General features: G+C 37.0%; 1 protein-coding gene across 1 annotated transcript; it reads right to left on the reverse strand.

Moving 5' to 3' along the window:
- Positions 1-1,530: 1,530 nt before the first annotated feature.
- Positions 1,531-6,755, reverse strand: LOC130856056 (cytochrome c oxidase subunit 7A2, mitochondrial). Its single transcript, XM_057740240.1, has 4 exons — positions 6,616-6,755; positions 5,349-5,438; positions 3,228-3,312; positions 1,531-1,728 (listed from the first exon to the last, which is right to left on the reverse strand). Exons 1-4 carry the CDS (start codon positions 6,631-6,633, stop codon positions 1,670-1,672), a joined length of 252 nt encoding a protein of 83 aa, XP_057596223.1. The 5' UTR covers positions 6,634-6,755; the 3' UTR covers positions 1,531-1,669.
- Positions 6,756-12,797: the final 6,042 nt, after the last annotated feature.

The following is a 12,797-nucleotide window of genomic DNA, read 5'->3' on the forward strand; positions in this document are numbered from 1 at the left end:
TGTTCTATGGACATTTGGTTAGTCTGTGAATCAATCATAGTACTCTCTCTTACTAAACGCTAAGTGTAGCAGATGATTTCATGGGCTTCTACCCAGCAAGCCCTCTTCTGAGATCTTTCCCCTGGTCGTCCCTCCCCATCTCCACCCCTGCTCACAATGCAGAAATTTAGGGTGAAGGGCAAAACTATAATCATAGCATTTAAAACTAGTTTAAAGTATCTTAAGTATTTAACCTACTCCTACTTTATCCAATCTTGTCATGTTAATTGAACACTTTGGCATTAAAAAAAAAAAGGTTTCTAAACTGTCTCTCTAGATTATACCAGAAATAGAAAAGCACATCTCACAGCATCGAGAGATGAAGGTTGCAGAGGATACCAAGCTGTTCTTCCTTTTCACTGCACAGAAGTATCTTTCAAATCATGTTATAAAAGCATTTCAAATCACACTGATGAAATTCTTTGTACAATGCTCATAAACATAGCTTGTTACAAAATATTATCAGCAGTTGCTTTTTAGCTCTGAATTATAGAATTGGACCAGACTCCAGGCCAACTCCAGAACTTTCTCAGCATTTAAAAATGTCTTACGCTACTCATTCTACTCCCTTCAAAAGCAGTGTTCTCTGCTGATGTTAGGAATGAGATTCTGTAAGAGGCTGGGCAGATTCCTGCATTCTGTGGCAGGTTAGATGTATGGCTCCCAGGATCTTTCCAACTTTCAAGATTCAAGGTTGAAACACCTTTAATTAGATACCTCTTGAGATGGATTTGTACCATAAGCCTCAATGTTTTAAAAGGAAAAGACTTAGTTTGGCTCTTTCAGATTTGACTCCATTTTCTAAATATATTAATCTTCTCAATTTTATCCAGAAATTGAAGTCTATAAAACCCTTACTCATAGATTTCCCCTAGATCTGATGCACCTAGACTCTTAACCTTTATAGAGTGTTACAAATGCACACCTTGCAGAGATGACAAAGTCTGACTATCTTCCCCCAGAAGATAACTTTTACAAATGAACTAAGTATTTTAGTTATAAATCCTTATGTTATAGATTAAACTAACATAACAGAAGCCCATTCTGACTGTGAAAAGAAGAAAAAACACTAGATTATTTTACAGCTATTCTACTAAAGCCTACTCTAAACTGTGGAATACATCCAATATTCTTATACATAAACACATGCAGCTAAGAGAGAAAAAAAGAAACTTGAACCCCATGAGCCAAAAATAACCTGCTTCCATTAACCCCAGGTGCTAACATATCCCAGGAGATAGTACAGCAGGGGAAGAGGAAGAGAGGAAAACTCAAAGAAATATGGTTTCCCAGGGTCAAGCTCAATTAAAGCTGAAGATCACCCTGTGTTGTAATTCTAAGCCGCTGAAAACAAAATTTCACTGAAATAATACTACAGTGGTACTTTATAAAACCTAATGACAAGAGAATCATTTTTTGCTCCTCACTTAAGGTTTATAGCACTGATATTACTGGTATAATGTATCCTAAAAGTGATAAAATAAAACAAAGCATGGTAAAGACTGCTTTATTGGTGGCAGCTAGTACAAGTCAATAAATATTGATCCCCAAAGAAGAACTCAAGTTATCAGATTACTGGTCCACAGAGAGCTGAATGAAGTTGAACCAACTGATTGCTGGGAGGATAAAGTCAATCCTGCCTCTTGGGAAATGAAGCCACAGCCAGCTGATATATGGCATATGCTGTTCCTGAAAAACAAAAAGAAACAAAATAAGAACTTAAGAAATTCTGAGGTTTAAATGTATAAATCCAATATTCTAGCTAAAAAGTTGTAAGATAGAGGCAAGATTGATATTAAGCCTACTTTTATGGAAATATACAGAAGTGTTTTGATAGGTGCTGGCAAAATTTAAAATAAACATATACTAAACACATTTAATCTAGTTTTAATATTAGTTAACTTGTATAGAAAGTGTTAGACACAGCACAATAAGGTATTTGTTAACTTAATGACATGTAAAGAATTTAAAATAAGATTAAGATCATATAACTTAAGATTGCCTGAGAAATGCTAAGAATGATTCAAAAGCCAAGAGGTCAAATATGCAAAGCCTTCCCTGAAGTGTATTATCAATATAAAACCAAGGAAGAGTGACATATAATTTTTAAATAATCAAACTTAAAGTAAAAATTTCTAATAACTGGAAATTTATTTTTAAAACTCATTACCAAAATGTCTACGAAATAGTCATATTTGCCAAAACCAATTTAAGACTTTATCTTAAAAAAGCCCAATGTGTATAAATACAGCTGATTCACTTTGTTGTAAGCAGAAACTGGCACAACAGCGTAAAGCAATTATACTCCAATAAAGAGCTGAAAAAAAAAAAAGCAAGCAAGCAAGCAAGCCCACATGTCACTATCCGGTTGTTGTCCATAAAATGCTCCTTCATTGCATTCAATTCAGGCCAAAGAAGGCACCTTGGCATAAGCAAGGGGCCTTTGTAATTAGGGTTCAAATATCAGCTCTTCCACAAAGAAGCAATATTATCTTGGGTAATTACCATAATTTCTTCATCTTTAAAATGAAGATACACTACAGACTTAATACAAGGGTTACAGAAATCCATATACGTGGCATTCCTATCAACAGGATGAGCACACAGTAATCACTCTAACACTGTTTCCCTTTCTCCCCACAGGAAGCAATCATTCACATTCCTAACTCTGCTCCTAGAGGGCCATCTGTGATACTCCACTGCTAATACTGAATGGACCTGCCCAATCCACAGAAAAAATATCACAGCACTTTTTACATGCAATAAAAGTATTGTAATGTACAAGGTTTTATTTCTGTCATAAATATGTATGTACAGGGTTTACATGTAAAGTGTGTCCTTTTAATAAATCACAGTCAAAATATTTAAGAACCCTGTTACAGGAGATGGGGCAGAGCCACTATCTTTGGCCCCTCCAAAGGCCTGCAGGGTCACCAGCGGCACATTCCAAAAGATACCTCTATCACAAGATAATTATCAAACTTTATTGGTTTATTTTTTTAAAAAGATTAAAATTTTCTTATACAATATGTATCAATCACCTTCTTGAGTCATTATATGTGAAGCAATAAGACCTCAGATTCTGGGGACAGACTGCTGTGTTAAAATTCTGGCACAGAGAGAGCAATGGTGTTGTTAGTTATCCCTACTACAAGTCTGCTATAGAGCAAGCATTCCAAATGCCTTACCTCCAACTGTAAGAATCATGGTGGCTCTATACAGGAGGGCATCAGCTATCCCACCCTTTAGATGCACTGGAATTCCATTATCCTCCTAGGTTAAAAAATAATAATAATTAATATGTGCCCTTTGTTTCCAACTAAATGAAAAAGATTAATCCATTTGTATAAAATTAAGTGGCTTCTTAAACTCCTGAAATTGAAATATTTTAAATATCAAAATTAAAAAGGACTACAATTTTCCTGAATTTTCCTCTACTGCAACTACTTTTGAAATAAAAACTCCTAAAAATCAACATTCTTTCTTTTAAAAGTTAATTTGAGATCTAAAAAAGATGTTCTTTCCAAAGAACATATAAACAGTAAAGCTATGAAAAACATATTCCTTGAGTTCAATTTAATTATTAAAAAAGCAACAGTCATCACACTTCAGATTTGGTCATAGGTAAGATCTTTTTTCCTTTAAAAAAAGGGGAGAGGGTTTTGGTTTACAACCCTAGTCCCCCAGTCCAGCACCTGGCATACAGGAGATATTTAATACATCTGTTAAATATAGCTATTTTATTTTTATGTAGCATACATAACTTTTTTTACCACTTAAAATTTTCTTTATGAAAAACCAGAGATCACAATAAAACAAAAAATCACTGATAACCTAACTACTTATAAAGGTAAACTGCTCTGTCCCACTAAGTCTTCCCTCATGAGAAAATCACTCTTAACAGCATAATACATATCCTTAATTTTTTAAAGCTTATATTGTCATGGCTTCTAATTTATGCACATATTTGTTTAATATATAAAATGAAATTATGCTATATAATGATCTATTACATACTATTTTTCACTCAATATTATCTTAAAAACTAGTCCATTTAAACCTACTTTGTTCCTTTTAATGGCTACATAGCATTCCACTGTGCAAAAAATATAATTAAATTGGCCAATCCTTTATTAAAGGGCATTTAGGTTGTTGAGGGGTTTTTTGATATTAAACTCCCATAATGAATAATAGTCTATTTTTATATATTTATGCTACTATTCTGTAGGAAAGATTCTTAAAATGGGAGTCCTGGATAATAGGGTATGTAATTTGCTTCTAATGATACTGTCAAACACTCTCTAAAAATTTCTATACCAATACTACTACCTAGCATGTATCAATGTACTGTATATGAATGTACTTATCTCCCACACCTGGCTAACATAACCTATTTTAAATATTCTAAAATTCTGACAATCAAACAGGGAAAAAAAGTAGCAACTTGTCATTTTAATTTGTATTTCTTACTGATTTGTAGGAGCTCTTTGTATGCTCAGGATATTAACTTTTAATATTAAAAATTTTGTTAATTTTAAAAATTTTCTCTCAATTTGTTATATATCGCTTGTAACCATAAGTACATTTAAAATTTTCATATCACCAAACCTTGCAATTTTTCTCTTTTACAGCTTCTAGACTTTGTAAAGACTTTCTTAGGATGACCCCTAAGATTAAACCTGATTGTGGTAATCATTCACAGATACATTAAATATCACATTGTATACCTTAAAAAAAAATCAAGTACAACCTAAATACATGTTTTTACTTGTCATTCATACCTCAGTAAAACTGGAAAAAAAAATTCTCCTATATTTTCTTTTAATATTTTTTGAGGGAGATGTATTTATATCTGCAATTAATCTTTTAATATACAATATAGAAGGGATGTAGCTTTACTTTATTCAAAATAGCCAGCCAATTTTTCCATTCCCCACTGATATGAAACAGCACCTTTAACATATATCAGGTTTCTACATATACTAATATACGTGTTCTGTTTTGGGGCTCCTTCTATGGTCTATTTGTCTCTTACTGTGCAACTACCCCAAAGAGTGCCAATCCAATGTGACTCCTCCAAAAGAAAGTCTCTTTAACCTTTACCCTCCCCTCCCGCATTTCCTGGGCTTCCCCAAGGGCCTCCTGGTTATAGCAAATGCCCAGTTAGCTATCTATACACAGTTTCTTATTATTCTTTTGCTAATAGGGCAGGATCGCTAACAATCAGACATCTCCAGATTTACCTCCATCTCCAACTTTTGGTAATCTAATCATAGCAAGTAACAATCGCCTAGAAAATACTTTAGTACCTGAAACAGCTTTTGTTTCTCTGGAACTTTATTTTCAAACTGCCTGCGTGAAGCAGTACTTATGGTCCTCTGGCCAATCTGACGAAGAGCCTGAAATTTAAAAAATCCATATATGTTAAATAGACTTAGGGCTTAAAGAAACCTTCAAAACCAACCATTTCCAATCTTTAATACTGTAGAAAAGTGAAACTGAGAGTTAAAACATCTAATCTGTCAATAACAAAGCCACAGACAAGCACTGAGGTTTTCCTATTTGTTGCCCGGCCACTGCTCTTTATATTACATTCTGAAGTCGCCAACACCATATTTAAGAAGCAATTCATCTAGATTTTGAGGGAAAAAAAAATCATCTTTACCTGAATTGAACCAGTAGCATTACATGAGAAAAACATACTGATATATAGGTATTACAAAAGTAAAGAATGGTTACAAAATGCACGAGGCTCTAAGTTTTCTATTTAAATTACCATATTATTAAAAATCTATTACTTGATATCAAAATAAACTGGCATGATTCCTACTTAATTCTAATGTTTCCCTCATTACATTTATCCCAAAAAATCATTAGGATATAAACTTTTTACAAGGGATTTGCATTACATATCCAGTTGAATTAAGTAACAAATATGCATCCCACTTTCTAAAACAAGTAATATATTGAGAAGATAAGTAAAGCCTTATTGGATAATTACCAAAGAAAACGATCACTATTACATTTTTTCTCTTTTTCAAAATCTGGGGGAAATATTTCACATGCTCAAAGTCGGTGGAGGGGTGAAGGACACTGCAGAACCTCCAGATGGAAGCAACACGCCCCTTCCGCCATGAACGCTCAAGTCCCAGCCAAAATTGAATGGGTTGCTTTTTAAAACTGCCTTCTGATGCTCACAAAGCTCAAAGTCACTGAAACTCAAATCGCAGCATCAGAAAGACCTCCTTTTGTCTGATGCTTCCGGGTATCAGAAACTTCCGACCTGGACCCACAAGGTTAGGGGTGGCGACTAAGGACCCAAGGCTTATCTAACGCACAATCCTCTGGTCACCTCCCCAACTTCTCCACTCCCTACAACTACTCAGCAGAGCTTGGGGTGAGAGGGATGCAAGGGATAAAAGGTCAAGCGAAAAGGACACGGACCAAGGTGACTTCAGAAACCGCCCTCTCCCTTTCTCCTTCCCTCCCGGGGGAGGCTTTTCTGTCGCGACCCTCTAGCCTCCACTCCCAACCCGCCCGCCCCACATCACGAATGCCAGCCGAGATGCTCCTCACCAGCAGATTCCGCAGCATCTTGGCTCAGTTACTGCCCACCAACCGCGACAACTGAACACCAGGAACAAAAACCCACACGCCGGAACCGGAACTACCTTCTGACCTTGCGTAAGCGCCTGGAACCTAAATATTTCCTGGTGGAGGAGGGGGCTCGCGCTCCTAACCATAGAGAGCGAAAGAAAAGAGAGAGCGGCCGGACGGCTATGGCCGCTCTAGCCGGCGGGCCGTCTCCACGCCTCAACCTGGTTCCTGAGCGGCCGGATTCCCAGGGAGCGGAGGCTGGGGAGAAACAAACGACTTTTGAGATTTTGAGAGGCAGGGAGTGAGGCGTTACGTACTCTTTCAACTAGCTTAGATAAAATTAATGAGAGACCAGGCTCTCAAAGAAAATTAGTATTTTGAACGAGAAGGAGTAAAACTCTGAGCAACCTTTGAGCCATTGTTTAGAACACTGGTTTGGCCGAACTCTAAACTGTGAAGCTGGATGAACTACAGAACAAAAAGGATAACTCCTCTTACACGGATACAATCAGTTTTTTCCACTGTTGTGGGGACGTTACTACGTTACTGTTCCTTTTGCTGAGTGTGCTGCGTCGGGATGCTAGTTTTTCTCTTCTGTACCTTTGGATGCTGCAGAACTCGCCTTGCAAGCAGCTCTCCCAATGTCGTGAAATTGTGGAAGATGTTCACTCGTTTCTCTGAGTCTGGGAAAACGCCGACAAGAGGGGGAGATTTTAATTGGAGGACCAGAAATGGATGGTAAATCTGGACTCGAGTCTTTGCTGTCTCAGACTAGCGGGGCACTTTCGTGATTGGCGTTGTTAGCCACGGCAGTTACTACACAGATATCAGTTGTGTTTAAATAATGCCACATTACAAATGCTTACCCCTCAAGCGGGTATAAACATATATACCCTGTACTACAATGAATATCCATCCTTTTACAAACTCATAGTTATTGCATTGTTATTTCAAATAAAAAGCTGATGCTTTATTGGTTCAGCATAGGTAAAATGTGTAGATTAAATTAGTAATATTGAAATTATTATCCTTCTAATCTTTCGGGTTAGACCCACCAAATTACTTGTTCCCAGTTCAAGTTCTTTTCCTCATCAATTTTAATACCCGATTATTTATAAATTATAAATACCCAATTCATCTCTTTCCGAGATTGGGACTGAAAGGACCTGGTTTATCCTCCACTCTATTCTGCACTGTAATCAAATGCTTGAGGACAACTACCAGGTGCCAACAGCTGGGGCACTGAGATTTTTTAATAATGGGTTGTCTAGAATTTTAAATTGCTAAAGTTGTATATGCTCTTATGTTTTCCCCATTTAGCCAGCTGGATTGTAAACTTCTCAAGAACAGAGATTATGTGAATTTCTTACCATTCCCCTAGGACTACTGAAAGGGGGTAATCTGCCAACCAACAGATGAATTTAATGATATATAGTGGGTGATAGATCAAGGACACTTTTGGTTCTGTCCAAAAACAACCAAAGAGGCACATAAAATAGATTCTAAAGTAGATGCAGATCCTTTTATTCATGTCACTACAATTTCCCCCTCTTTACTGGATCATGCCATGAGCATATAAACACATTCCCAAATTAAAACAAACCTCCTTTGAGTTCAGTTACCATACCATTTCTCTTCTCCCACATAAAACACAGATTTCTTTATACCTGTCTTCCTTCCACTCCTCCTAATCTTTAAACTGTCAATATCAATTTTCCTCTTTTCCACCTATCAGCAACATATAATGCAGTTGATCATTCCCTCACAATATCCTTTCCATTTTTAACTTGGAAAGAAACTATATATGCAATACAGTATAACGTGTGTGTAATCTGAAACGCTTTAATGAGTCTTCCAAACACTACTCTTTCGGTTCTATTTCAGAAGCTGCTACTATTACTTCCCTTTTTCAAATCCTCATCCTCTCAATTTCTAAATCTCAGAGCACCACTACTTTTCTACATTCATCCCTTTTGTGATTTCATCCAATGCCATGAAACACCATTTGTGTGCAGACAACTCTCCAGACTGACTTTCCCCTTTCATTGCAGACATCCCCACTTAGATGTCTAATAGGCAGCTCAAACTTTGGCTGTTTTCTATCATGCCTTGTAACTAACCCATAAGAAAATCCTGTTGGCTGCACCTTCAAAATGTAATCTGAATCTGACCACTTCTCATATCTCCACTGCTACCACCACTCCAGGCCAAGCCATCATCTCTTGCTTGCATTACTGCAAAAGCCTGTTTAACTGGTTTGCCTGCTTTTACTCTTCCACTCAGTCCATCTTCCACACAGCAATGACCCTTTTAAGGACTTAAGTTAGATAATGACTGCTTAAAACTCTGTTTTGTTCAATGCTGTGTCCCTAGCACCTAGAATAGTAACTGGCACAAAGAAAATGCTCAGTAAACATTGGGTAAGTGAATAGTATGCTGCACAAAAGAATGAACTCATTTTATTGAGTACAAAAATGCACAGAATCTTTCTTAATGTTCTCTTTTCATTTTTCAGTCCCAGGGTTCCTCACTCATCATCCCCTTGCTCTGTAAATTGTGACTTTCCTGACAGAAAAATATGACTGAAATTTGCCTGGGTGCCTATCAAACTTTATTTAATCTTCCCAGGCACACTTGAAATTTGTTACCTGATTTGTAAATTCATCCTCTGAAGCAGAATATTTATTTTCAAACTAGGTTCCTTTCCAAAACATCAGTTTGAGGTTCTTTTGTAATGTTAGAAAATTATTAGAAATGGCTCTTTTGTTGACAAATATTTCCTTCAGGGAGCTCTGGAACATCCTAAGAGAATCAGCAGTATGCCACTTAGATATATGGAAAATCTGAAGTTGGTAATGGCTTATTTGATTCTTGCTGTAAGATAACTTTATGGCCATCAGATGTGGAAGTACTAAGTGAAAAAAAAAATTTCACTATTACTGATGCAAAGTTACCAAATCACAAAGTTAACTCAATCTTTTCCTTTAAAAAACAAACAGGATGACAACCCTTACTTTGATCCTGCCTATAGCATCTGTAAATAAAAAGCAGAGGGAAGCCAGAATAGTTTTGTGTGATTGGGATGTGTGTATTTTAATTCTGGAATCATCCTTAATCCACTTACAGTTCTACAAAAATAATGTAGTAGCACAGCTTCATGGGAAGTGTAATGTATAAAAACTACTAGTTAGACAAAAGATAGCATTTCAATATAATTTCATATTTTCTTGATTATATAGTTAGAAATGAGGAGAACTTTGGTTGTCTCAACTGCTGTATTATTTTATTAAAGGATTTATCTAATTGCAAGCCTCAGTCTTTTCCTTATTAAAGATAGGGACTGGAATAATGATCTTTATCCCTGGATCTAAAATCCTTATTTATGAAAAATACTTTCACGAAACAGCAGTGAGTTCACTCCTTGCTGAACAATAATCTCTTGGCTACCCGCTATGAAGGTAACGCCCTGCCATACGCTCAGGGGAGAACTGTAAATCCCTGACCTTTAATGTAGTAACTTAATTACAAAGATAATACACACACAATAGTAAATCGTGATACAGACAAAAATGACTCTCTGGTAACTGGTATAGCAAAGTTCGCTCTGGGAAACTCAAGGAGACTTGTGGTCATTAGGAAGGCTTTGAAAAGACTGGATTTTTGCATGGTCTGGTAGATTTAAAATAAATGGAGTAAAGATTAAAAGGCATTCCAGACTTAGGGCAAGAACATGATTCATAACTTAGGTTTAGAATCAAGCATCATCTACTACAGGACCTGTAAAGGAGAGGACTAGCTGGGAGTGAAAAGAGGAAAAAAAATTACAGTTAAGAACCTGGAAGTCAGACAGATCCTGGATCTGACCAGTGATTCAACTGCAATTTGACATACAATTGTAAAGCTTTTTTTTTTTTCTGCATTTCTTGTCTTTGAAACAAAGCAGCCTATCAGTCTGGACAGTGAAAGTGATGCATGGTGAGTTCAATCTTCTTCCACATCACCCTGCATAGAAAAGCTTGTGACATACAGACAAATTCCCATTAATTCACTTAAAGTACATAGTTTTAAAAAATGTAATAAAATCACCAAAAGGTACTTCACGGTGGTTCCGGTTTAAGATAGCAGACTGGCCCCAAGAAGTTTGTCTCTCGTCCCTCTCATTCCGGTAAAATGAAAGAAAATGAGTTGAAAGGGTATGAGGTATTTTTAGATACATGACTGACCTTAGATGAAACTCAAAGGCATTATGCTGAGCACAAGAAGCCAGCTTCAAAAGGTTACATATGATATGGTTCCATTTATGGCATTCCAGAAGACAAAACTATAGGGATAGAAAAGAGACCAGTGGTTGCCTGGGTTTAAGGGTGGAAGAGAGGGGAACTATAAAGGTATATAGTAGAAGGGAGGTTGGGAGGTTTTGGGACTGCTTGGTATTATAAGATGGTTACACAAGTCTATACGTGTGTTAAAATTCACAGAACTGTACACTACAAGCACAAAAAGTAAAGTTTACTGTATGACAGTCTAAAAAACATTCTTTAAAAGACAGCCCAGAAGGATGGCAAGTAGAACAAACAGAAACAGAAAACCCATTTCAACAGATTTCTGGAAAAGAGAAAGCAGATGGGACATGGCTGAGCCAGACAGAGGAAACCGCAATCTAAAAGGGACTGCAAGGGGGGTGGTTACCAGTGAGAAGCATGTTGATTGGCTCCAAAGCCCCTGAGAAGCTCAGACGGGAAAGGAGAAGTTATAGCAAAGAGCGGAGTCAAGGGACAGGCCGGAAAATGAGTTGCTGAAAACATATACAACAGTATGGTCAGATCCCTAAGATCTCTGCCCTGCCTCTCTCGGCCAAATACAGTCTCTTCCCTAGGTCACTATCTCCCACAGGTAGAAGACAAGAGAATTTTTATCTGGAAAAAGTAATGGGAGACAACTAGGTGGAAGGCACGTGCAAAGGGACAGGTATAGCTGAAATACGTGACGTGGAAAACAGAAGCTGAGGTGGAGGACAAGGCAGAAGCAGAATTCAAAGCAGTAAGAGAGAGACCCTCTTTCAACCCTTTCCCTTTGCAGAAGACTAGAGAATTCTTCCCTAGAGAAACTGAATAGTCCCAAGAAAAGGCTGCCAGCCAAAGGACTGGCTCCCTGACAGTCATTCCCTAATGCGGTGCTTCCAAAATTCAGTCTACCTACAGTTGCTGACCTGCCAACTATGTATTACTTGTCTAAGCACTTTATAATGAGCAGGAACAAATAAGGCACTGAGTGGCATTTTTGAGTAGCACTGTGCTACTGAGGCCATCACCTGTCAAGCACTGCTCACGAACAAAGAGTTTACAATGAGTTTTTGGAGTCCACTCAATACATGATAGATCGCTGAAAGTAGCCAGAAATACAAGGAAAGTCACCTACAGGAAAACTGAAATTAGCTCCAGTAAACAAGAGAGTAAACTAGGAAACAGCAGATCCAACACAGGTAGGTGACAAAAAGAGGGCATGGGATAATGGCCGTGTAGCTGTCCAAACAAACCACCAGTACAGATTGGCAGAGAAGGACAAATGCAGAATAGACCTTTTCAGCAAAAACAGGGAATCGGGTCATCAGATATTTGGGGACAAAAACCCCTCAAAAGACTAGTGATGAGAACATGGTGGACCTGATAGAAGAGTTGGAAAACTTTTAAGGTAGGCTTCCAGAAAGTTATGTAAATGTTAAAAAAAGTGGAGTGATTATTAATTCCAGGAAAAATAAAGTGCACAAAGTAGAATCTTGGTGCTCTGCTTTGCTCTACAGTATTTTTAAAGTCATAATTAAACAACAGCTAATGTGTTTACTAAATATCATGATATAACTATATAATGGGAGAAGTAGATGTATGTGTTTTAGCTAAAACCTCAGGTAATATTATCAAGAAGGCAATAATGTCTAAAACTGTTAAATCGGACAATAGTAGAACAGGCATATTATTTAGATACACTAAGATAAATACCAAAAGTAACAACATTTGAAGTCAAAGTGATTGTCTCTAGAAGGCAAAGAAAGTTGGGACAGGTACTGCTTGTTTTCATCATAAGGCCTTTAGATTTTTTTTTAACTGTGTACACAATGTTACTTTGATAAATTTTAGATATATAAAAGAAAAAAAGGTCACCAT

This window comes from Hippopotamus amphibius, chromosome 6 (assembly GCF_030028045.1).
Source record: "Hippopotamus amphibius kiboko isolate mHipAmp2 chromosome 6, mHipAmp2.hap2, whole genome shotgun sequence".
In the NCBI taxonomy this organism is placed as follows: Eukaryota; Metazoa; Chordata; class Mammalia; order Artiodactyla; family Hippopotamidae; genus Hippopotamus; species Hippopotamus amphibius.

Coding starts and splice junctions, on each gene's coding strand:
- LOC130856056 (XM_057740240.1), bottom strand. Junction 3,313..5,348: donor AGAAACAAAAGCTGTTTCAG/GTACTAAAGTAT, acceptor TTTTTAACCTAG/GAGGATAATGGAATTCCAGT. Junction 1,729..3,227: donor CATGATTCTTACAGTTGGAG/GTAAGGCATTTG, acceptor TTTGTTTTTCAG/GAACAGCATATGCCATATAT.